The sequence below is a fragment of the Labrus mixtus genome, chromosome 3 (assembly GCF_963584025.1).
Source record: "Labrus mixtus chromosome 3, fLabMix1.1, whole genome shotgun sequence".
NCBI lineage: Eukaryota > Metazoa > Chordata > Actinopteri > Labriformes > Labridae > Labrus > Labrus mixtus.
In genome coordinates this window covers 17,919,218-17,937,623 of record NC_083614.1, presented here as the reverse complement: position 1 = coordinate 17,937,623, position 18,406 = coordinate 17,919,218, and the positions used below count along the sequence as shown (strand labels likewise).

General features: G+C 40.0%; 1 protein-coding gene across 1 annotated transcript in view; it reads right to left on the bottom strand.

Annotated features, from left to right (window-relative positions):
* The window catches only part of faf1 (Fas (TNFRSF6) associated factor 1), a 59,245-nt gene that overhangs the window by 19,449 nt on the left and 21,390 nt on the right, over positions 1 to 18,406 (bottom strand). The window contains exons 8-13 of the mRNA XM_061033482.1: positions 17,791 to 17,877; positions 9,736 to 9,831; positions 8,550 to 8,673; positions 8,373 to 8,436; positions 8,195 to 8,276; positions 2,031 to 2,185 (exon numbers count right to left, since the gene is read on the bottom strand). Of these exons, the coding sequence (XP_060889465.1) occupies positions 2,031 to 2,185; positions 8,195 to 8,276; positions 8,373 to 8,436; positions 8,550 to 8,673; positions 9,736 to 9,831; positions 17,791 to 17,877 (608 nt within the window). The remainder of the gene's footprint in view (positions 1 to 2,030; positions 2,186 to 8,194; positions 8,277 to 8,372; positions 8,437 to 8,549; positions 8,674 to 9,735; positions 9,832 to 17,790; positions 17,878 to 18,406) is intronic.

Sequence of the window (18,406 nt, the reverse complement as noted above, 5' to 3'; positions counted from 1 at the left end):
TCAGCCAGAGAGCGTGAGAATGTGGAGAAGCCGTATATATGTGTGAGTGAGCGAGTGTGCACATGTGCACGCATGCGTTGGCAGCAAAGCTGTGACTAGCTGTGTGCAATGAAAAGCTCCAGATGTTGCCTGCCTTTTTAATGTGCAATAAAAAGGCTCAGCTGGGGCAAAAAGCAAAGGAGGCCAATGGGAGAGAATGGAGAGTGGCATGAAGAAAGGAGGGTATTTCCTTAAAAGAAATAATGGAGAGCTGAGGTCAGGGTGTGAGACTTTCTTTAATGGCTGCTACTAGAGGGCAGGCTTAACTCTGGATGTTCTGGAGAGAGGGAGAGAGTAGATTTATTCGGATGAAAAGGAGGAAAATAAAGAAAGATTCCATGGCATCAGAAGGGAGAAGAGAGTAAAGGAAAAAAGTAGCAGAAAGATGCGGGGAAGCGAAAAGAATTATTAGGATTTCTCAGAGCTCAATGATAATGAGTAACCCAATTGAACCCTCAGCAGGAGCTTTTTCACCTCCACCTCTCCATTGCTAAATGCTGGAATCTACAAGGAACCTGATTGTCAATCACAAATTACACAACAGATTTGTTTTCATATAAATGTGTTATATTTGTCTACATCATTAACTTTAGATGACTTGTATAATAAACAGGTGCTTCACAGACCTGCCAGTAATCAACACACACTGCTGGAGCTGCGCAGGCTCAAAGCATAAACAGAGAGATAGAGATGTTTGGACTCCAAGGGAGCTCTCAGTCTCCCACTGACCCTCTTTTCAGACAGCTTAGTCAAGATTGCCCAATCAGGGGCCTCACCATGCAAACACAACGCCTTTTGTTAGCATGCAACCTCAGAAATTCAAATGAAGAAGAGAATGAAGTAGAAAAGAGAATGAGCAGACAGAGATACAGACTGTGAGTGAGAGTTGAATGCCAGCAATTAAGGACATGTGCACACTAATGCAAAAAAGATTTGGAAGCACTGTTTGTGTTTTAAAAAGAGGTTCTGTCCACACATTTTAGATCATTTTCTAAAAGCTAGCTGCCCATGCTTGAATGAAAAAACAGTCTTATCAACAGTCTTTTCAGTCTTAAATTTCAATAACCCAATATAACTGTAAGCAACAGTCCGAGGGTGAGGGAGAGAAAATGAATGAGAATGAGAAAGAGCCTCTATAACAGGATATACAGGCAGTTTGCAGAGGCCTATGCACACAATCAAGTGTTCTCCTACTGAAATATATTCAATATCCTCTTGAGAATGAGATACAACTCACTATGCAAACAGTCAACATCTCCAGACTGCAAGTCCCATATAAATAAAATAGAAGGATTAAGAATGCAGTCAGTAGAGGTTCAGTTATTGTTCTGCTTTACTTTATAATTGGCAAAATTCAATCCTAAACAGCGTGATTTAGAGCATGTATTTGGTGCTTAAAGGGCTATTCCGTTTCCTATAGTTGTGTCAATTTCTGCGATTAGAAAATCAGTTCAGTGGCTTTATTTTGAGGTTCTGGAGGCTCTTACCTAATACCACTGGACTGAGCATGAAATCAGAATCCATGTGCTTTTGCTATTTCAAATATTGATCATCATTTGGATTTTAACTCTTTTCTTTACATTTAAATATATCGGATTTGAGGGTGTGTTTAATCTAGACTTTTTAAACCTTTTCATGTCCATGCAAAAGTCCAAAAAAATTGAACCTTAGAATATTCATACAGGTCGTGGTATGAAAGTATTTCAGGGCAGAAACACAAACTATAACATTATAGTTGTGTCTACCCTAATTAGGGTGCAATATTGAACTGACTCTTTTCTCTTTGGACAGGATGTTTAGGCTTGTAAATGACTAATTGCTAAATTTAAAAAATACTTATGTCATTGAATACAATTATTTAAAAAGTGTGAAACTAAATTATGGCTTGATTTCTTCCACATCTGCAATAGTGTGTAAAGAATAATCAAACAGCTCCTTGACTAGAACATCCTGTGGAAACGTTAAAACAACCATCTGGCCTCCTCTGGTACCTGGCTTTGTTAGCTTCTTTAGTGACATCCCAGGCCCATGTAATGAAGTTCTGGCTCAGGTAGGAGACGATGGAGTCGGCACACATCATTTGGGAGCAGAAGACGTTGCCGAGGACACTGTCGTCATTGTGGAGGTAGATGGCTAGCAGCTTTCTCTGTTAAGATGAGCAGGAAGGACAAGAGAAAAGGAAAATTAGAGGCAAAGAAGGAAATGGAAATTGCTTAGATCTTTAGAGAAGTGGATTTAATGTTGAGAGAAACAGAACAAGAAATAATATAGTTGGAAGTCAGTGGGTCAATGCACAACGATTGTGAAGTTTGATGAAAAAAGACTTGAATATGAAAAAAAGTTTTTGCTGATGTATTGTGGGAAATATGGCAGCTGTGTGGGTGTCCCATCACTGGGGAGACATTTCCACATAACATGACAATAAAATGACATGAGGGACCACCGGGTGCAGATCCAGCATGACTTCCACAGCCCACCGCAAGGCCACAACTGGCAAAAAAGCAAATACCACGCAAAATCAAATGGGAAGCGGTGTAAATAAAACTTCTCATGGAGGCGACGGAGATATGGAGAAAACAAAACAGACAAATCACTCTATTTATTTTACACCAAATGCCAGCAGCCTGTTCAGGTTAGTAGCGGCAGGGCCAGACAATATTGACGAAGCTCCAAATCCAAGGATATTGACACCATCATATAAGCCCGGCAGATTCTCCCTACTGACAATCTAATTAAAAAACAAACACACCCACAAACATAAAAGGTTCCAGGGGACAATGTTGGAAATAATGCTCTCTAAATTACATGTCACTTCTCTTGATATAAAAGAACAACAAAAAAAAAACCAGTCTCTGCTTAGCGCATTTTTAACCATGGCTATGCAGTAGGAGTCAAGAGGTCTGTTTCTCAGGAGCAGTAATCTAGGCTACGTATGCCAAAAAGCAAAAGATCTACACTGGGCGTAAAACGTGAGGGGAAGTAAAAGAAGAAGTTGTGCTCTACTGTGGCCTGTGTAGAATGGGAATAGGAGAGCACTGCTGTGTTTGCTCAACGATTAGTGCTTTAGAATAATCTCCAGGGCTCCTAGAGAGAGGGAGCCGGGGACTCATTCATTGGGCCGATTCAACAGCCTGAAAAGATTAAACACTCATGCTGAGAAGACAAGCAAATTCAGTCTTGAGAGAGGAATGAGTGTGTGGAGGGGAGGGAGAGTTTTACAACATGAAAAAAACAACAACCTGATACACACTCAAACGCTGACGGCCCAACACACATGCGCAAACTGAACTGTCTGGTGGTACCCAAAAGTGAGGGACTCCCACACATGCATGCTCAATTAGAGCAAGTGTAAAGACTAATCAAAGTGGGTATTTTGGCCAACTGAACTCCTTCATCTCAGTTAAACTGTCTGTAGCCTTCTGTTCCCTCTCTGCTTTCAAGTCAGATCTTTTGTGTTGCCTGTCTTAGCAGGGAGGAGTAAATCCCTCAGTTCAGCTAAATTACTAGGTCCAACCTGAGCTAGATAGTGACCCTACGGCCCTTTTCACACCTGTTCACGTTATTCTGAGCGTGCTTTGTGTGCGACTATGTGAGAGAGAGACTACGCAGTAGAACAGTGGTTGCATTCACTCAGATCTGACCGTATAATCTATGTTCTACTCACTTACAGATTTTACGCAGTTTGAGTCAATGTCACGTCTAAAAAAAATTATAATTGTTCATCCAAATACAAAATCAACAGACCTGAACTATATCGTGATGTTTACCCCTAAAAGAGGCGGTCTGGTAAAATATTTAAAGCACATTGCTGCAGCGACCCCCCAAGGTTTAGCCTTATCTCCTTATTTACTGGTATTTAAAACCACAGGGAAAATGCTACATTTGACAGAGCCACAGGTTAGATATACAGTTTCTGTCAAAGCTTAAACAATTACTATTAATTCAGTTCTAAAAAAAACAAGGCCTGAAGTGATGACTCTCCCTGAAATTCAGATAGATCAACTGCTTGGATGAAAGAGACTAATGTGTCGACATCGCATTGACAAAATGCTGAAAAGGTATTCGAGTTCTCAGTATAGTTTACTCAGAGTGCGAAATAGATAGTATTTGAAAAAACATTAACAACATGGCTTTTTGACTTGGTGCACTTAATTAACTTCTGACATTTTTTTTAAAATAGTGCAGATTCTTCATATTCAAAAACTGAATGGGAAATACATTTACCAATGCATATGTTTTTAATATTTTAAATCTGATACAACCAGGTCCTAGTGTATCTTTTCCAAACTTTATCTTTCTATGGGCTTTCCCATCACTGTCCTCCAACAGAAAATCTAAGCATTGGTACACATGGTTAAAATGTGACACAAGATTTCACTCTTGTGCAGTCTCTATTTTTTTAGAGCTTCTTTGGAGGACTATTAAACATTACACTTACAAAGGCTTTTCTCTATCCTTTAAAAAAAAAACACAAAAAAAACCCATGTGCTTTATTTAAAGACCTGTTTTCTGTGGATGCTGTTTCTTTCAGGTGAAGAGCGTGCTTTTCATCACAGGTATAGTATGTTTTAAAAGAGCCAGTGAATGAGAATATACACTGACATGTATAGAGGGGAGGAAAGACGATGAAGTCCAGATAAGTGTGTTTTTACACAGATTTGCCACATTCTGATCCATGCCTAACCACATGGAAGTATCTACAAATTCAGGTCAAAAACACACTACCTAGTTAAAACAGAAGCATCATCAAATGTGAACTATCTTTCCAACAAGTAGTTTATAGCGCAAATGAATACCTATATCTATATTTTCTACAAACAAATTTTTTTCTTAAATCCATCTCCTTGTACAAGTGAGTAAAAACTTTAGCTGCTGTAAATAAAACCATGACTGAGTTTGTGCTTGTGATACACATCCTGAGATTTGATAAATATGTGTACACCTACATGCCACATGCCTGTCAGATTCCGTGCTCTTTCCTCTTGAATCTGTACGGCTATAGGGTTTTAATGGAGATACTTGGCAGTGATAAATCCCTGAACTCCCCTCTCCAGCGAGGCTATGAATTTTGATGTGTCTTTGTGTGTGGCAGACAGGAGAGAGGAGCGGAGAGCGAGGTTAGAGTGATTAACCACTGCGTTGATGGGGATTTAGTGAGGATCGTGGTTAGTGATGGGTGGCCTATCTCTCGGCTCTGACTAACCACTGATCCCCAAGAGGGTTCAGCTCAGCTCAGCACTGCAGCCCAAAGCATTTTCATTAAGGATGGATTGAGTCTATCTCAACAGTCCCTCAACACACACCTTCAGAAACACTTCATCAAATGTAGTGTTTTGCTTAGTGATTAGCCTCTGCAAGGCTTTCAGAGAGTGAGACTGATTTCTCTGTTTATAAATCCACTGAGTAGTCCCCCCAGTCGAATCAGACCTATTCCAATATCCCCTTAATGAAGGAGGCCTTTTCTAGGACAGGGGCTCAAAAACTAGATTCCTTTTCAAATAGTCACAAAGGGCAAAGCACTGGATGGCAGGAGGGATAGAAGAGGGGACAGAGTAACCAGGCCCATATGCTACTGTGTAATGAAACCGTCAAAAGCAGCATGTTTTGGCCTGTCATAGGACGCTTGTGACAAAACACAACAAACATAAAACAGACCAAAAAGCTTCTGTTTTCATGCAAAATTCTTTGCACATATATCATGCTTCCACAAAGCCATCCTAACCACGGAACAGTTGGCAGCCTAAATCAAGCTCACTCAGAATAAAACATAAAACTGTAAAAATGAATACTATTTCGCCCCTGCGCTGCGTAGAGTACAGTACAGAGTGTGTGAACACAAGGGAGACACTGGCCATATTGTGTTGGCTTAGGAGAGGAGATCAGCTGGGAAGCCGGCGAGATGCCAAGCTACTCTTTAGGTTTTTTTCTATCTCTGTTTATTTCACACTTTTCTCATCCCTCACCCGTATCCTGCAACCTCTCGTTCTTGTGTTCCTCTCTTTTTCTCACTCACTCTCTACAAATGACTTTCACTTTTTGCATCCTCCTTTCCTTTCACACCATGTTGTCTGATTTGGGTCCCTACCATCATGTCTACCACCCCCCTCTCTCCCTCCCTCCTTGTGTGCCTGGTGATCTGAACCCCCCTAACATCTTGCTGTGTCCTAACAGTCTAATAAGGCTGTAATCCACACAAGCTGTCAGTTGATACAAGCATCCTTAAAAGGACAAAAGCCAAAAAACATGGGGGGAAAGTGGACAGCTAAAAATAAAGCCTCAGCTGTCGGGATGAAAATTTGTTGTAGGTTTTGATGATATTTTATCAATGTCGCTATAAAGCCTTGTCCATACTGCATCACACACACACACACACACACACACACACACACACACACACACACACACACACACACACACACACACACACACACACACACACACACACACACACACACACACACACACACACACACACACACACACACACACACACACACACACACACACACACACACACACACACACACACACACACACACACACACACACACACACACACACACACACACACACACACACACACACACACACACACACACACACACACACACACACACACACACGTAAACCTATTGAAAACAAGGAGTTCAACTTAAATTAAGCTTTCATAATAAATATAAGCCTGTTTGGACCATACAGAAATGGCAGAAGAAGCGGTTATGATTACTGAATGCAATTCCTCTTCTAGTTTCAAGGTAATCATTTTTTTATTTTTAGGTAAAGCTAATATGTCTGTGTTCAGTATATGGGTCCGTGCTTTAAGACTGATTCTGAATCATGATGCAATCAAGTAACTCGTAGTTGGGATTAAACCACATATGATCAGCACAGAAGGCTCTGTTAGAAATGATTATGGGGAACTTAAAAGGTAACGAGGCAGCAATAGCTCAGTCTGTAGGGACCTGGGTTGGAAATCGGAGGGTTACAAGTTCAAATCCCGGTGTGGACCAAATCTGGAAATTGGTCTGGTAGCTGGAGAGGTGCTACTTTATTTCCTTAGCACTACTGACATGCCCCCCACTGGCTCAGGAGTGATCGCTGTGGGCAGCCCCTTCACTCTGACATCTCTCCATTAATGCATGTCTGTAGATCCTGTTTGTGCATGTGTGCCTGTGTGTGTTGCATGTTCAACAACAGAGTGTAAATATTTACTAATAAAGTATATAAAATAAAACTTCTTTCACTCTTGTTTTTATTTTGTTTGACTTTTCCCTATTCATGTTAAAGGCCCCCTGCATCTCTGTCTGAGCCAAATGTGGCTGCAGTCAGACTAACAAAAGCTCTGTGATTAGAAAACTCTTCTGTCGCATGATGAGTTCAGCAACATGCCAACTCAATGATTGAAAAAGTCTCAATGATTGTTCAGAGTTAAGTTTGGGATATGATGAACTTTCAGATTCATGTTTTTAAAGCTCGACTTCTTGAAGCATAAACCGATTCTCATCTGTACTTTAGGCAACAACTAACACCAATGCAGAACCAATTCCTTTTTTAATACAGTTATTTTCAGTCAGCTGCTGCTACACTACCTCAGTTGAATCCCTTACAGTCTGATCATCTATACAGGAGAGAAAATGTTCAGTAGGACTGGTAGGAGTTGACAAGAACAAAATCCCTGAGAAAGTGCCCCACTCTCTTTTATATTCTATCTTATCACAGTATGTGTTATTAAAAAGAGCTTTTGCAGAACTAACATAATGAACTCTTCCTCCGTGGTTCTAAGGACAGAAAGATCCTTTCCATGTTTTACTTCACACTAAAAAATGTAACCTGGGCATATAAAGAGATTGGTTAAAACAGTGAACATTGTGTCCTAATTCCCACCAGCTTAGTAACAAAGGAGAAGGTATGAGAAACGCAGTATCTCCCTTGATAGAGAACGAATAATATCCTGCTCAGTCTGCGTCCTTCATCTGTGTTGTTTTAAGCAAAGACAACTGCAGGGAAGATATAAGTGCTACAGAAAAGTCAACACTGGTAACATCAGAACCTCATAGCTTACAAAGTCAAAATTAAAAGTGTTAGGATTTTGTTTAACATTTCAGTATCTCAAAACATTCCAAAGAGGCTCCAGACAAATGATCAGCTTACTTACATCTCTGGCTTTGCCATAGAAGGCTTCTTGAGACGCTGCCTCCAAAGACCCAATGAAGAACATTGGGTGAGCCTCTCCATACCTAAAGGACACGCAGAACAGGCAAACAGTTTGAAAACACATTGTTTCACGCGAGCCGCGCTGAATTGATATGAGGAACATGTAAAGCTTAGCTCACCTTGAAGAAAATTCGGCAGTAAAGTGCAGTAAGGCATCAGCTTCGTTCTCACTGTTCTCTGGCACTGCAGGGGGACAACAATTATTTTTTTGCCTTGGAAACATTTATGAGCAATAAATACAGACCTAGACCTTCATCAACTATTCTCATCTTATATGATTAAGCTACTCGACATACTCATTGGTGATTTCCGACAGGTAGAGGAACCCATTCCAAACATCTCTGAATCGTCCACGCCGAACTCTGACGCATCCTCAAAATCGTCCCCCTCACTGTCGCTGACCATATGAACATCTGCACACTGTAAACAGAAAGTATGTAAGTTTAGTAAGTTTAATAGTTTTACCAGAAATAATTACCAGATGCATTTAGTCCCCCTGGTTTATGAATTAGAGAGTATACACAGTAGCCCTTTTCAGACTGATTTTTTCGTGCTGTTACTAAGCTCAGCCGTCAACAAATCTTTGCATATTCATATCAATTCCATGACAGTTTAATATTGGTGTCCCAGCTTTCAATCCACATTGCGTTTCAGTCTTGCAGAAGCACGGCATAGCGGGAGCTCCACATAGACACTAAGTCAGACATGCGCACACACACACAGCGCTGCCCCGCTGAAACCATCTTGTTGCTGTAACGCCTCTGTTACTACCTCTGAAGACGGTGCAGAGGGAGATCACTTTGTAAATGTTAAATATTATGGCTTGAAACGGCAGTCTGAATAGGTCTAGTGTTAGAAGTGAGAGGGAACGTTAAGATTCCTCTTCTTCTGTTTTTTTAATTACGGTACTCAGGACTGGTTTTCATGAGGGAAATAAAGAATGAGTTTAAGTTGTGTTGAAACATCACTGTGATGGCTGGTAGACTTAAATGCACTGTTTCTGAGGTCAAACAGAGTGTGTGCTGCTGTGTCTCCTTTAAATTACGTAAAAAGACTCAAATGAGGCGGCAGCTGCTGAGGGACAACAGGTGAAGATGCCGAAAAGCAGAAGCGCTACTGGACTCGACAGTAGATCCACACCCATTGAACTTCAATGAAACCAAAATCTACCCTTTATTTTTTGGATCAAACCTACAAACCAAACCAAAAAACTGAACTCAGACGAAGCTTGGGTTTGTCGCTCACCGCAACGCCATCCACTGCTATCAAGGCCTGCGGCCCAGCAGAGAGGCGTGCAGGTAAACTTACCGCACCTTGTATTGTCCCTTCATGAAAACCTGTCTCTTCTCTCCAGTGTTCTTCTCCTTCCTTTAATTCACACTCCAGGTTAGGACTAGCTTTTAGTTAAAGTTACACTCCTAGGCTTTGCTAGCCCGTAACACACAGCACAGATCCTTGGAGAAAGTGTGTGTGTGTATATACCTCTTCTGTGGGCTCCTGGGAGTTGGCTGGTGAAGACCTTCGACAAACACTGAGATGATGGCAAGGATAGCTGATTCCAGAGACAGCTAGCGTCATCTAAAAAGATAAATCAAATCAATTATGAATTAGTATTTTCTTATGAGAAAATTTCATGATTAGTGTATGATCTTGGACCACATGTGATCACTGGCCAAATCTTTGTTAATGATATCATTAAGTGTAAATGAGTAATATCTGATCATCAGACTGAACTTTGGTTAGCTTATTTAGATATTAATGTCACCTCGCAGGCTGTAGAGTCATAGCCCGAATCATTAGGTGCTTTAGAGACTTCAAACAGAAACTTGATCTTGCCAATAAGGGGAAAACCTTGATGAGGTTTCTGTACATCTGATGTTAGTGTGATGGTGGTTTATAGTAAGAGACACCTGACTAATGAGCTACCAAATCCAAAGCCAGGACTGAAAATGTCAGCATTCATCAGGGACTCATTACAGCTGGTGTCTCCTGGCTTAGACCCCAAGGGACATCAACAAAACAGGCATGGCTCTGGCAGGATGTAGTGTGAAATGTAGGATGACTCGCTTTTGAAAAAACTGTGCGTAACCAAAAAGTCTTACCATGACTTAATAGCCTTCATTTACCAATATTTGTCACAATATATTCATCGACATACTTATTGTTACGAGCAATGTGCTTTTCTGGGAGAGTGAAATTCTTAACGACAGGGCCGTGGAAGGGCAAACAAGCATGGTGTGATAAGAGGCAGAGAAGCTGCTCGTCCCCAGCAGAGATCCAGTGATCTGCTCCATTGTCAGGTGCTGAGACACACAAAGAGCAGCTGGGACATGGTTGAATCAGGAGACGATTACACGCAACGCCAATTGAGTCTGAAAAGGGACACACAGACTGCAGGGAGTTTTCTCTGCGTCTCTTTAAAATAGAGTGGTTCCTCATGCTGGCCTCAGCCTTTAGAGAAGGAAAGAACAGAGTAACCACTGGACCTTGTCAGCAACATGGACTTACAATTGAGTACTTCTATGGAGCTGACCCTGATAAGAATCTTTATATCGTATTTTCCAATCTGTTCACACTACCTTATCTCTTTAAGCATTAGAAAGTAAATGAGTTGAAGCCAAAAGATAACAAATATTTGACAGGAACATTTGGACAGTTGTGGCTGAGAACTTGGAATGAATGTCGTTAGTGCTGGGCAATATGACAACAATACAATATATATATATATATATATATATATATATATATATATATATATATATATAAAGTAGTCTCCTATCTGTATGTTAAGTGTATAAAGATACATATAAAGAAAAACTTTATTGATCCCCCATTAGGTGAAATTTTGTTGTTACAACAACTCAAAAAACAGGAGTATAATTAGCAAAAATAACAAAAAGTAAAAAAACAAATATATTTACATTAATCAAATAAAGCAAGAAAAATACAATAGAGATAAAATAATACTAGGCATATAATATATACACTTCCACTTGTGGAAAGACAGAGGACAGTTCTTATTAAAAAAAACACACAGGGTGTAGAATTACTGTATCCATAAAGGTTTATTTTTTCACAATATTAAAAATAATGTGATGGAGTTTTATAAAGCCAAAACCCTTGGTGCAAACTTTTTTTTAATTACATTTGGTTATCCATACATGTACTTTGGGTTTTGGAATTGTTCATTTTCTCTGGAATTCCCAGGAGAAAAAAAAAAGACTTCACCATTTATTCCAGCTCAAAGACCATCAAGGCATATAGCGATTATAACATGAACCACTAAGTTTGAAATTCCCACCAGCTCAGTAACCAAGTAGAAGATATGAGAAAGGCCGTATTTCCTCTGACAATTCAAGAATGAATAATATCCTGATGAGTATTCCTTCTCCGTGTTGTCTTAAGCAAAGAAAACGGCTCAAAAAAAAAGTAGAGGCGAGACTGTCACGCAATGTTTGAACTACACAAACCAAGAATGACATCAGCACGAAAGGGACAAGTCAACAATGAAGCATATTAAAATTCTATAAGAAAATATGTTCTTGTTAAATTCACACTTATTCCCCCAGGCTTAAAAGATTTAGTCAAACCAAAACACAGTAACAGATGTGCCCACTCGTATGATGGTGGAAACAGATTGTATTTCTTGTGTATTACCAATAACTTGTGAGCGTACTCTTGAAAATGAGAAGTGTGTAAAAGTCACAGCAAGGACAGCTCAGTATCCGTGGAACACCAACGAAGAACACTTAACTGAATTGCCTCGAATTTGCACCTGTAACTTAACTCTAAGTCATTTAGAAGTTTGTTTATTAGATCATTGTGTCATTCATATTTTTCGAGTGAACCTTACAACGTATTGGAACAAAAACAAGATTCCCCCAACAGTAAAAGAAAAACAAGCAATCAGTTCTTTCAGTTTAAGAATGACATGCTATGGCCATTGGAGTCATGGTGGGTGCCAGGTCTGAGATTAAAATTAGTGCTCAGAGAGAGTTGTAGGTATTGAGTCAAACAAAGACATACAGGCTTTGCCTGAGGGATGTGAAGGCATGGCCCCAAGACTATTGTGCCCTTTTCCCCAATCGAGTGGCAATCAAACGTGAGAATCTTAACAGCGGCTGTCGAGAGGATCCCATAAACCCTTTACCCCTAGTACTCACAATGAGAGGCTTTGGTCTGAGGGCCTAATAAGTGTATAAATAAAGTTGATCACTTCCCCTATCAAAGCGGGCCCGGAGGGTTTGTTCTGACATGGATGCAAGGAGGGGAGGTGAAAAGGGGAAAAAAACGAGTTGAGTGCCTCTCAATCCTCTTCCTCGCTTTGACCCAATGGCTTCTTCTGATGTTGAGGTACACAAGTGCAGCTTGGTGGCTCAGTGGTAAAACGTGGAAACAAGGCCGATGCGCTGCAGGGCACGGGGGGTGGGAGGACGAGGTTAACCCCCCCAAATGACCCTCTCCAACATCTCCACACAAAGGAACTGGCTCCTCTTTTTTGGATTCCTTTAATTAACACTTGCATTGAGGTTCTAAGCATTCAGGGGCTGATACAGGGAAATCATTTTTTCTCTCCCTTACCCCTTCCCTCCCCCTTTCAACCCTTTCTTCCCCTTCTCTACCCTTCTTTCTCTCCCTTCATTCTTTCTGTGTTTCATTTTTTTCTTTTCTAGTTTAGGCAGTGTTTGGATTAGGTGTCTGGCTGTGAGTGTGAGATAATTACTACTGACAGCTGCACTGAAGGCAACCAAAACCACAGTCCCACCTTATTCCACTTTCTCTTTGATGGAGAAAGGGAAGAACAGGGAGAGGAGCGGGGAAGACTGGACAGTAGAGGGAAAGCAGATCGGTAGAGAAAGTAGCATTGATGAGAAATAATGCAAACACATGAAAAATGAACACTTGACAGGGAAAAGGTAGGCACAAAGAAGAACAACCAAGTGTGCCCCACCATTTACACCTGTTGATCTTCTTGTTTCAGGCTTTTCTAAACCTTGAGGAAGATATATTTTTGGGAATATGTACATGTTGTTTAGTACCTCAGGTCCTGCACATTGTTTGCATGTTAACACATAAAATGCAAAATGCATATGCAGAGCAATAGGAGGATGTAGAGATGCTTATCTCTTATCTCTTATCTCTTACAGGTGTTATTTCTTCCAGGTATGTACCTTTGGCTCTCACAGGGGGTCTAAAAGGTGACCAAACTATTGAGGATAAACTTCCTCATCTTCAAATAAACACATAAACTGAAAAATTGAAGCTTCACAGAATACATAAAAAACAGCTAGAAAGATAGAAAAAGAGACAGGCAGACTAACTTAAGAACTGAATGTCACCTGAAGGCTGCCATTCGCACAAGGGAAGGGGGCTCTGCCTGAGCTTATGACTGAGCCCTGTTGCTACGGAAACCACCTGGCCCTCCTAAATAAACCCTCAGTTTCATAGGCCCCTATCAGGTAGAGGAGGATTCCATTAATGCCAGCTGGGAAATGGAGGGAGGTGCTGGCCTACAAGGCAAGGCACCTCCGATGCTCGGCAGCATTAATACATTAGCAAACACCATGAAACACTGCATAAATGTCAGCAATTACTGGCTAGGAGGAAGAAGCTGGTGGGGGGTTGAAGAGATTGGGGGATGTAATAAGGAAGCCCCACTGGCTGTCAATCACTCCAACAGGTGTGGAGGAAAGACTGCCAATCAAAACAGCTCCAATGAGATGAGACCAGTCTGGAAACTCTTGCTGCTGTGTTGGTCAGAGGAAGAAATAAAAGAGGAGAAGGAGAGGAGGAGGCAAGGAAGGAGGATCAATCAGCACAGGAAGTTTTGTCATATTGATCCTTATATTAACTGTTGCCAAGACCTCTGTCATCATCATCAGCGCTGTTTAGAACAGCTTCGCCAAAGCCACAAAAATCAGGAAGAAGTTGAAAGTAGAGTGGAGATGTGTTTTTGTGCAAATTCTGGAGTTCTGGAGTATTTATTTAAAGTGCACTTCTTTTTCTAACAAAGCACTCTCCAGTATTCACAAGATTGTTGTCAATTCATTTAGTTAAAAAAATATATTCTGAGAATGTAAAAAAATACCCAGATCAACACAATTTGTTTTCTAAAAATGAGCATCAACCCACCTCGTCAGTGCTTCAGCTACACTTTCTGCCGCTTCCTTCTTCATTCAGATCCCTCGGTCTAACACCTCATACAATAACACAGTACACTTAATAAACTGATCTGTTGTTCGGTGCTACATGAGCATTATCCATTCAGATCCAATTTCAACCCTTCACAAGGCCTTGAATAATTCAGAGCACAATAAACAATGACACACATTGAGTGGACAGTATCCGGGAGGGTGACATAACACGTAACTACTAGTTTTCCCTGAGAGGGGAGATCTTTCTTCTTTCTGACAAACTCATTTTCCACACTCAAACAATACATTAACTAACAAAGCCACCACTCAAATATCTTTCTCAGGACACAGTCCTACTCAAACTGACATTTGAAGTTTGATGTTGATCAATAAGATATTGAATTGATATGCATATATTTGCTAATATTTATTTCTACAACTACACTCATGTCTGTTAAATTTAGAAACTGCAGAAATAATGAACTAAATGATGTTCATCTAAATAACGAACAAGGAACTGCAACTGAATAAATACTACAGGCAACATTTAGTGATGGGTAAGGTTTAAAAATACTCCCAACAATACAGCCTCTCCTGTACCAAACTTTTCAATACCAAAATAATTTCCTTTTTTAAACCCTAAGTCAGCTAATTCTTATGATTTTGTATAGTTCTTAAATAAAAGCAGTACAAAAGTGTTTGTAAAATAAATTTAAAACACAAAAGAAGATGTCAACAAGAGCGCTATCAATGTATACAGGCATATATGTGTTGTTTCCAATAAGATGATCTAAGACTACATTTTAATGCAACAGATACAGATCGGTTGCCAAAAATGATTCAATACCCAGCACTAGCTTAAGTGTGCACAATATGTGAAGCACATTTGCAAATAAACAAATGTAAATAGGGACACAAACGGGCAAACACAGTTATATCACACGTTTAACAGCAGAGCACAGTTAGGTAGTAATCGATTCCACTGCGCGCGGGCTAGTGTGCCGAGCTAAATGCAATCTTGGGCCTTTGGCTGCCATGTTTATTGCCCCAAACCCCGGGAGATGAGACTGGGCTAATGAGGTTAGACACTAACACTGGCTGCCTACCCGCCTGCTAGGCAAGCCAAGCCTTGGGCTTTCTCTGTTTATACCTTCAGACGTTTCAATAAGAAGGCTGCAGCGAGAGCAGAGGCCATTATTACACTTCTGTCTCTGTGCTTTTTAATATCTCCTCATCCAGGAAACACAGACGCTGCAGATGTGTGTAAGCCAGGTGCCAACCGGGCCTATGATGCCACAATGAGCCGCAATCTATTCATGATCCATGGCTGTCATATCCACGGATACTGAGGAGTGAGCTTAGCTGTGGTCCATTCATAGCAGACAACAAGTTCATAAATATGTGAATGAATAATATGAATAATTTGACTCGATCCTATTTATCCTTAACAACATTTGGATTAGCTTGGCGTGATGAACTTACAAAACTAGAATAAAAATCTAGTTATACTGACTATATAAATCCAAATTCACTAATTATTTACTGTTTCTCAACTATTCAATATTATACATTTTTTTAATTTATAAAAAGAACCTGTTATTTTTCATTAGTACAATATCCTATGCATTTTAGACAAAGTGTAAAAGGAACACGTTTATTTTAAATCATACAGTTCACTTACCGGTACATCTTTCACCAGCTTACATTTTTCCAAAATGAATTACTGAGAAATGATTGTTTTATTTTAAAAATCTGGTAAGAAAATATATTTGAAACTAAATGAACTAACTACATGCTTTGTGATGTAATTATATTTTAATAGAATATTCTAAATATCACTTAGTTAGTTTTGGGGCTGTGTCCTTTATGTGGACAGAACAGCTGACGATAGACAGGAAATTTGGAGAGAGTGATTAGGGGATGACAAGTCCCAAATAGCGTCAAGATTGGGAGTCGAAACCTGCAGCCAGTGTGATGAGGACTGTAGCCTCTATTCATGGGGCGCCTGCTTTACCAACTGAGCACAACCAGTGCCACAAAAATCGAGTTAATTTTTTCCTTTTTTGCAGGTGTTGTTAAGTTCTTGGTAAATCTTATACATCTGGACAAATCAACCTGCTGACCAAAGTCCTAAAAAAAGTCAGAGTGGTTAACGCTCTTCCTTTGTTAATGTTATGATTAATCATAAAGCGCAAGCTGCATGTTCCAGTTTAAAGCTGGTAAACAGTGATAAAACAAGTAAGCACAACACTGAGGTCTTTCAATGTAAACCATCCCACACTGTTACCTCAGATTTAAACCTGTGATTTGTATTTCTGTTGCAACCCAGGTCGTTTAGTGATCACATAACTGGATTTCTTCAAAGATAATGCAAACAATGACAAATCTGTGTCATAGCACTATGGTTTGTTTGGTGGTTACCGACTTTACAACTTCCTGCTCTCAGCTGTAATGGAACAAAATAAAGCAAACAGTCTTATGGAGTGAAAGGATGCATAACCTTTTGTCCTTTGCCCTTTTAGGAACATTAATGGTGCAATGTATTTGCTTTCATTGTTAATCTTTAAAGCTTTACTTCAACTCATAAAAACAGGTGTAGTTATTGTCCATTCACTAATGTTTTGAAAGATGAATAATGAGTGATACATAGAATGGACTGTATCCATCAGAACAGGTTAACCATACCTTTCACAAATGAAAAAAAAAACAGATGGATCTGTAGTCTGCTACAATCTGTCTGTATTGGCATATAATACTCAAACAGTGAAACAAAGTCGACACCAACAGTCCAAACCAAACATCAATCACACAGATCTAAAAGGAAAACTTTAGCTAGGGGTTAAGATAAGAATGTGTGCACAACAGCTCCTCAGTGTACAACCATCCCATACAATTAGCATGGGAACACATATGCTGTCAAAGAAGAGGCCAGACAAAACGGGTCAGAGGTTCCTCAAGGTTCTGTTTGAGGGCTGCTTCTGAACGGCTTGACTGTGTGCAGGGTGAAAGGCTGGGAGGAGTGACCCTGGGCCAGGAGAGGTCAACGGGACTCAATGATGTGAGATTTAATGTCGACAGATAGAGGACACAGGACGGGGAATGTCTTTGACATCTTAATTAGCTTCAACATCTTACTCTCAAGCTTCTGACAGAAGGATTCAGAGTGAAGAACAGTTTCCTCTTCAATTTGCAATAATTTGAACTATAAAAACCAATAATCTGTGAACTTTTGGCTTGGCTTTTAACTAGACATCTTATTAACTTTGAGAAAGTTGACTAGGATTCAAAAATCATTAAGGGCAACACGTGGGCAGCTTACACAGTACATAGAAAAGTAAAGATGGAAAAATGTTCTTTAACAAATAAAAAACTGAATGCGTGTTAGTGTGTCTCTTTTCCTTACAGAGTCATCCGTTGCTGTTGCGGGCCATCCCTCCCACTGTTGATGCCGGACTGGGATGTTGGTCAAGTCTGAAACGTTCCTCTTCACCTGTCAGAAAAAGCAAAAATACAACAATTGAAGAAAGTACAAGGTGTCATACGAGATAGATCTGCAAACAAGAAAGCGTATGTGTCAAATTTGCAAACATCTCTCAAGTACACACATCTATAACATCCAAACTCAAAGAATCCTCTATTCCTCTCCATCTTCTGGCCTTTTATTGTAAATACTAAAAACTATAGGTACAAATATTTTACATCTAATTTTATAATAAATACAATTTTATAAATTTAACTAACAGCTACATTCATCAGTATGACAAATAAAAAATTTAAGTAGGCTTGAGGCAAAGAAGGAAGGAGATGTTCCAAGAGGAGAGAGCAGAAAAAAAATCAAAAAGACAGGCAGTGTTATCAGCATTCTTCAGATGCCACAGCTAATGCCCAGCAACAACAGCCCAACACTCTGAAATGAACAGTATTTCTCTTTTCCCATTCATGCGCGGACGCTGTATCTGCATCACTTAATAACATTCCTTGCTTTTATACAGTTAGCAGCCAGCATCGTCTGTCTTGCT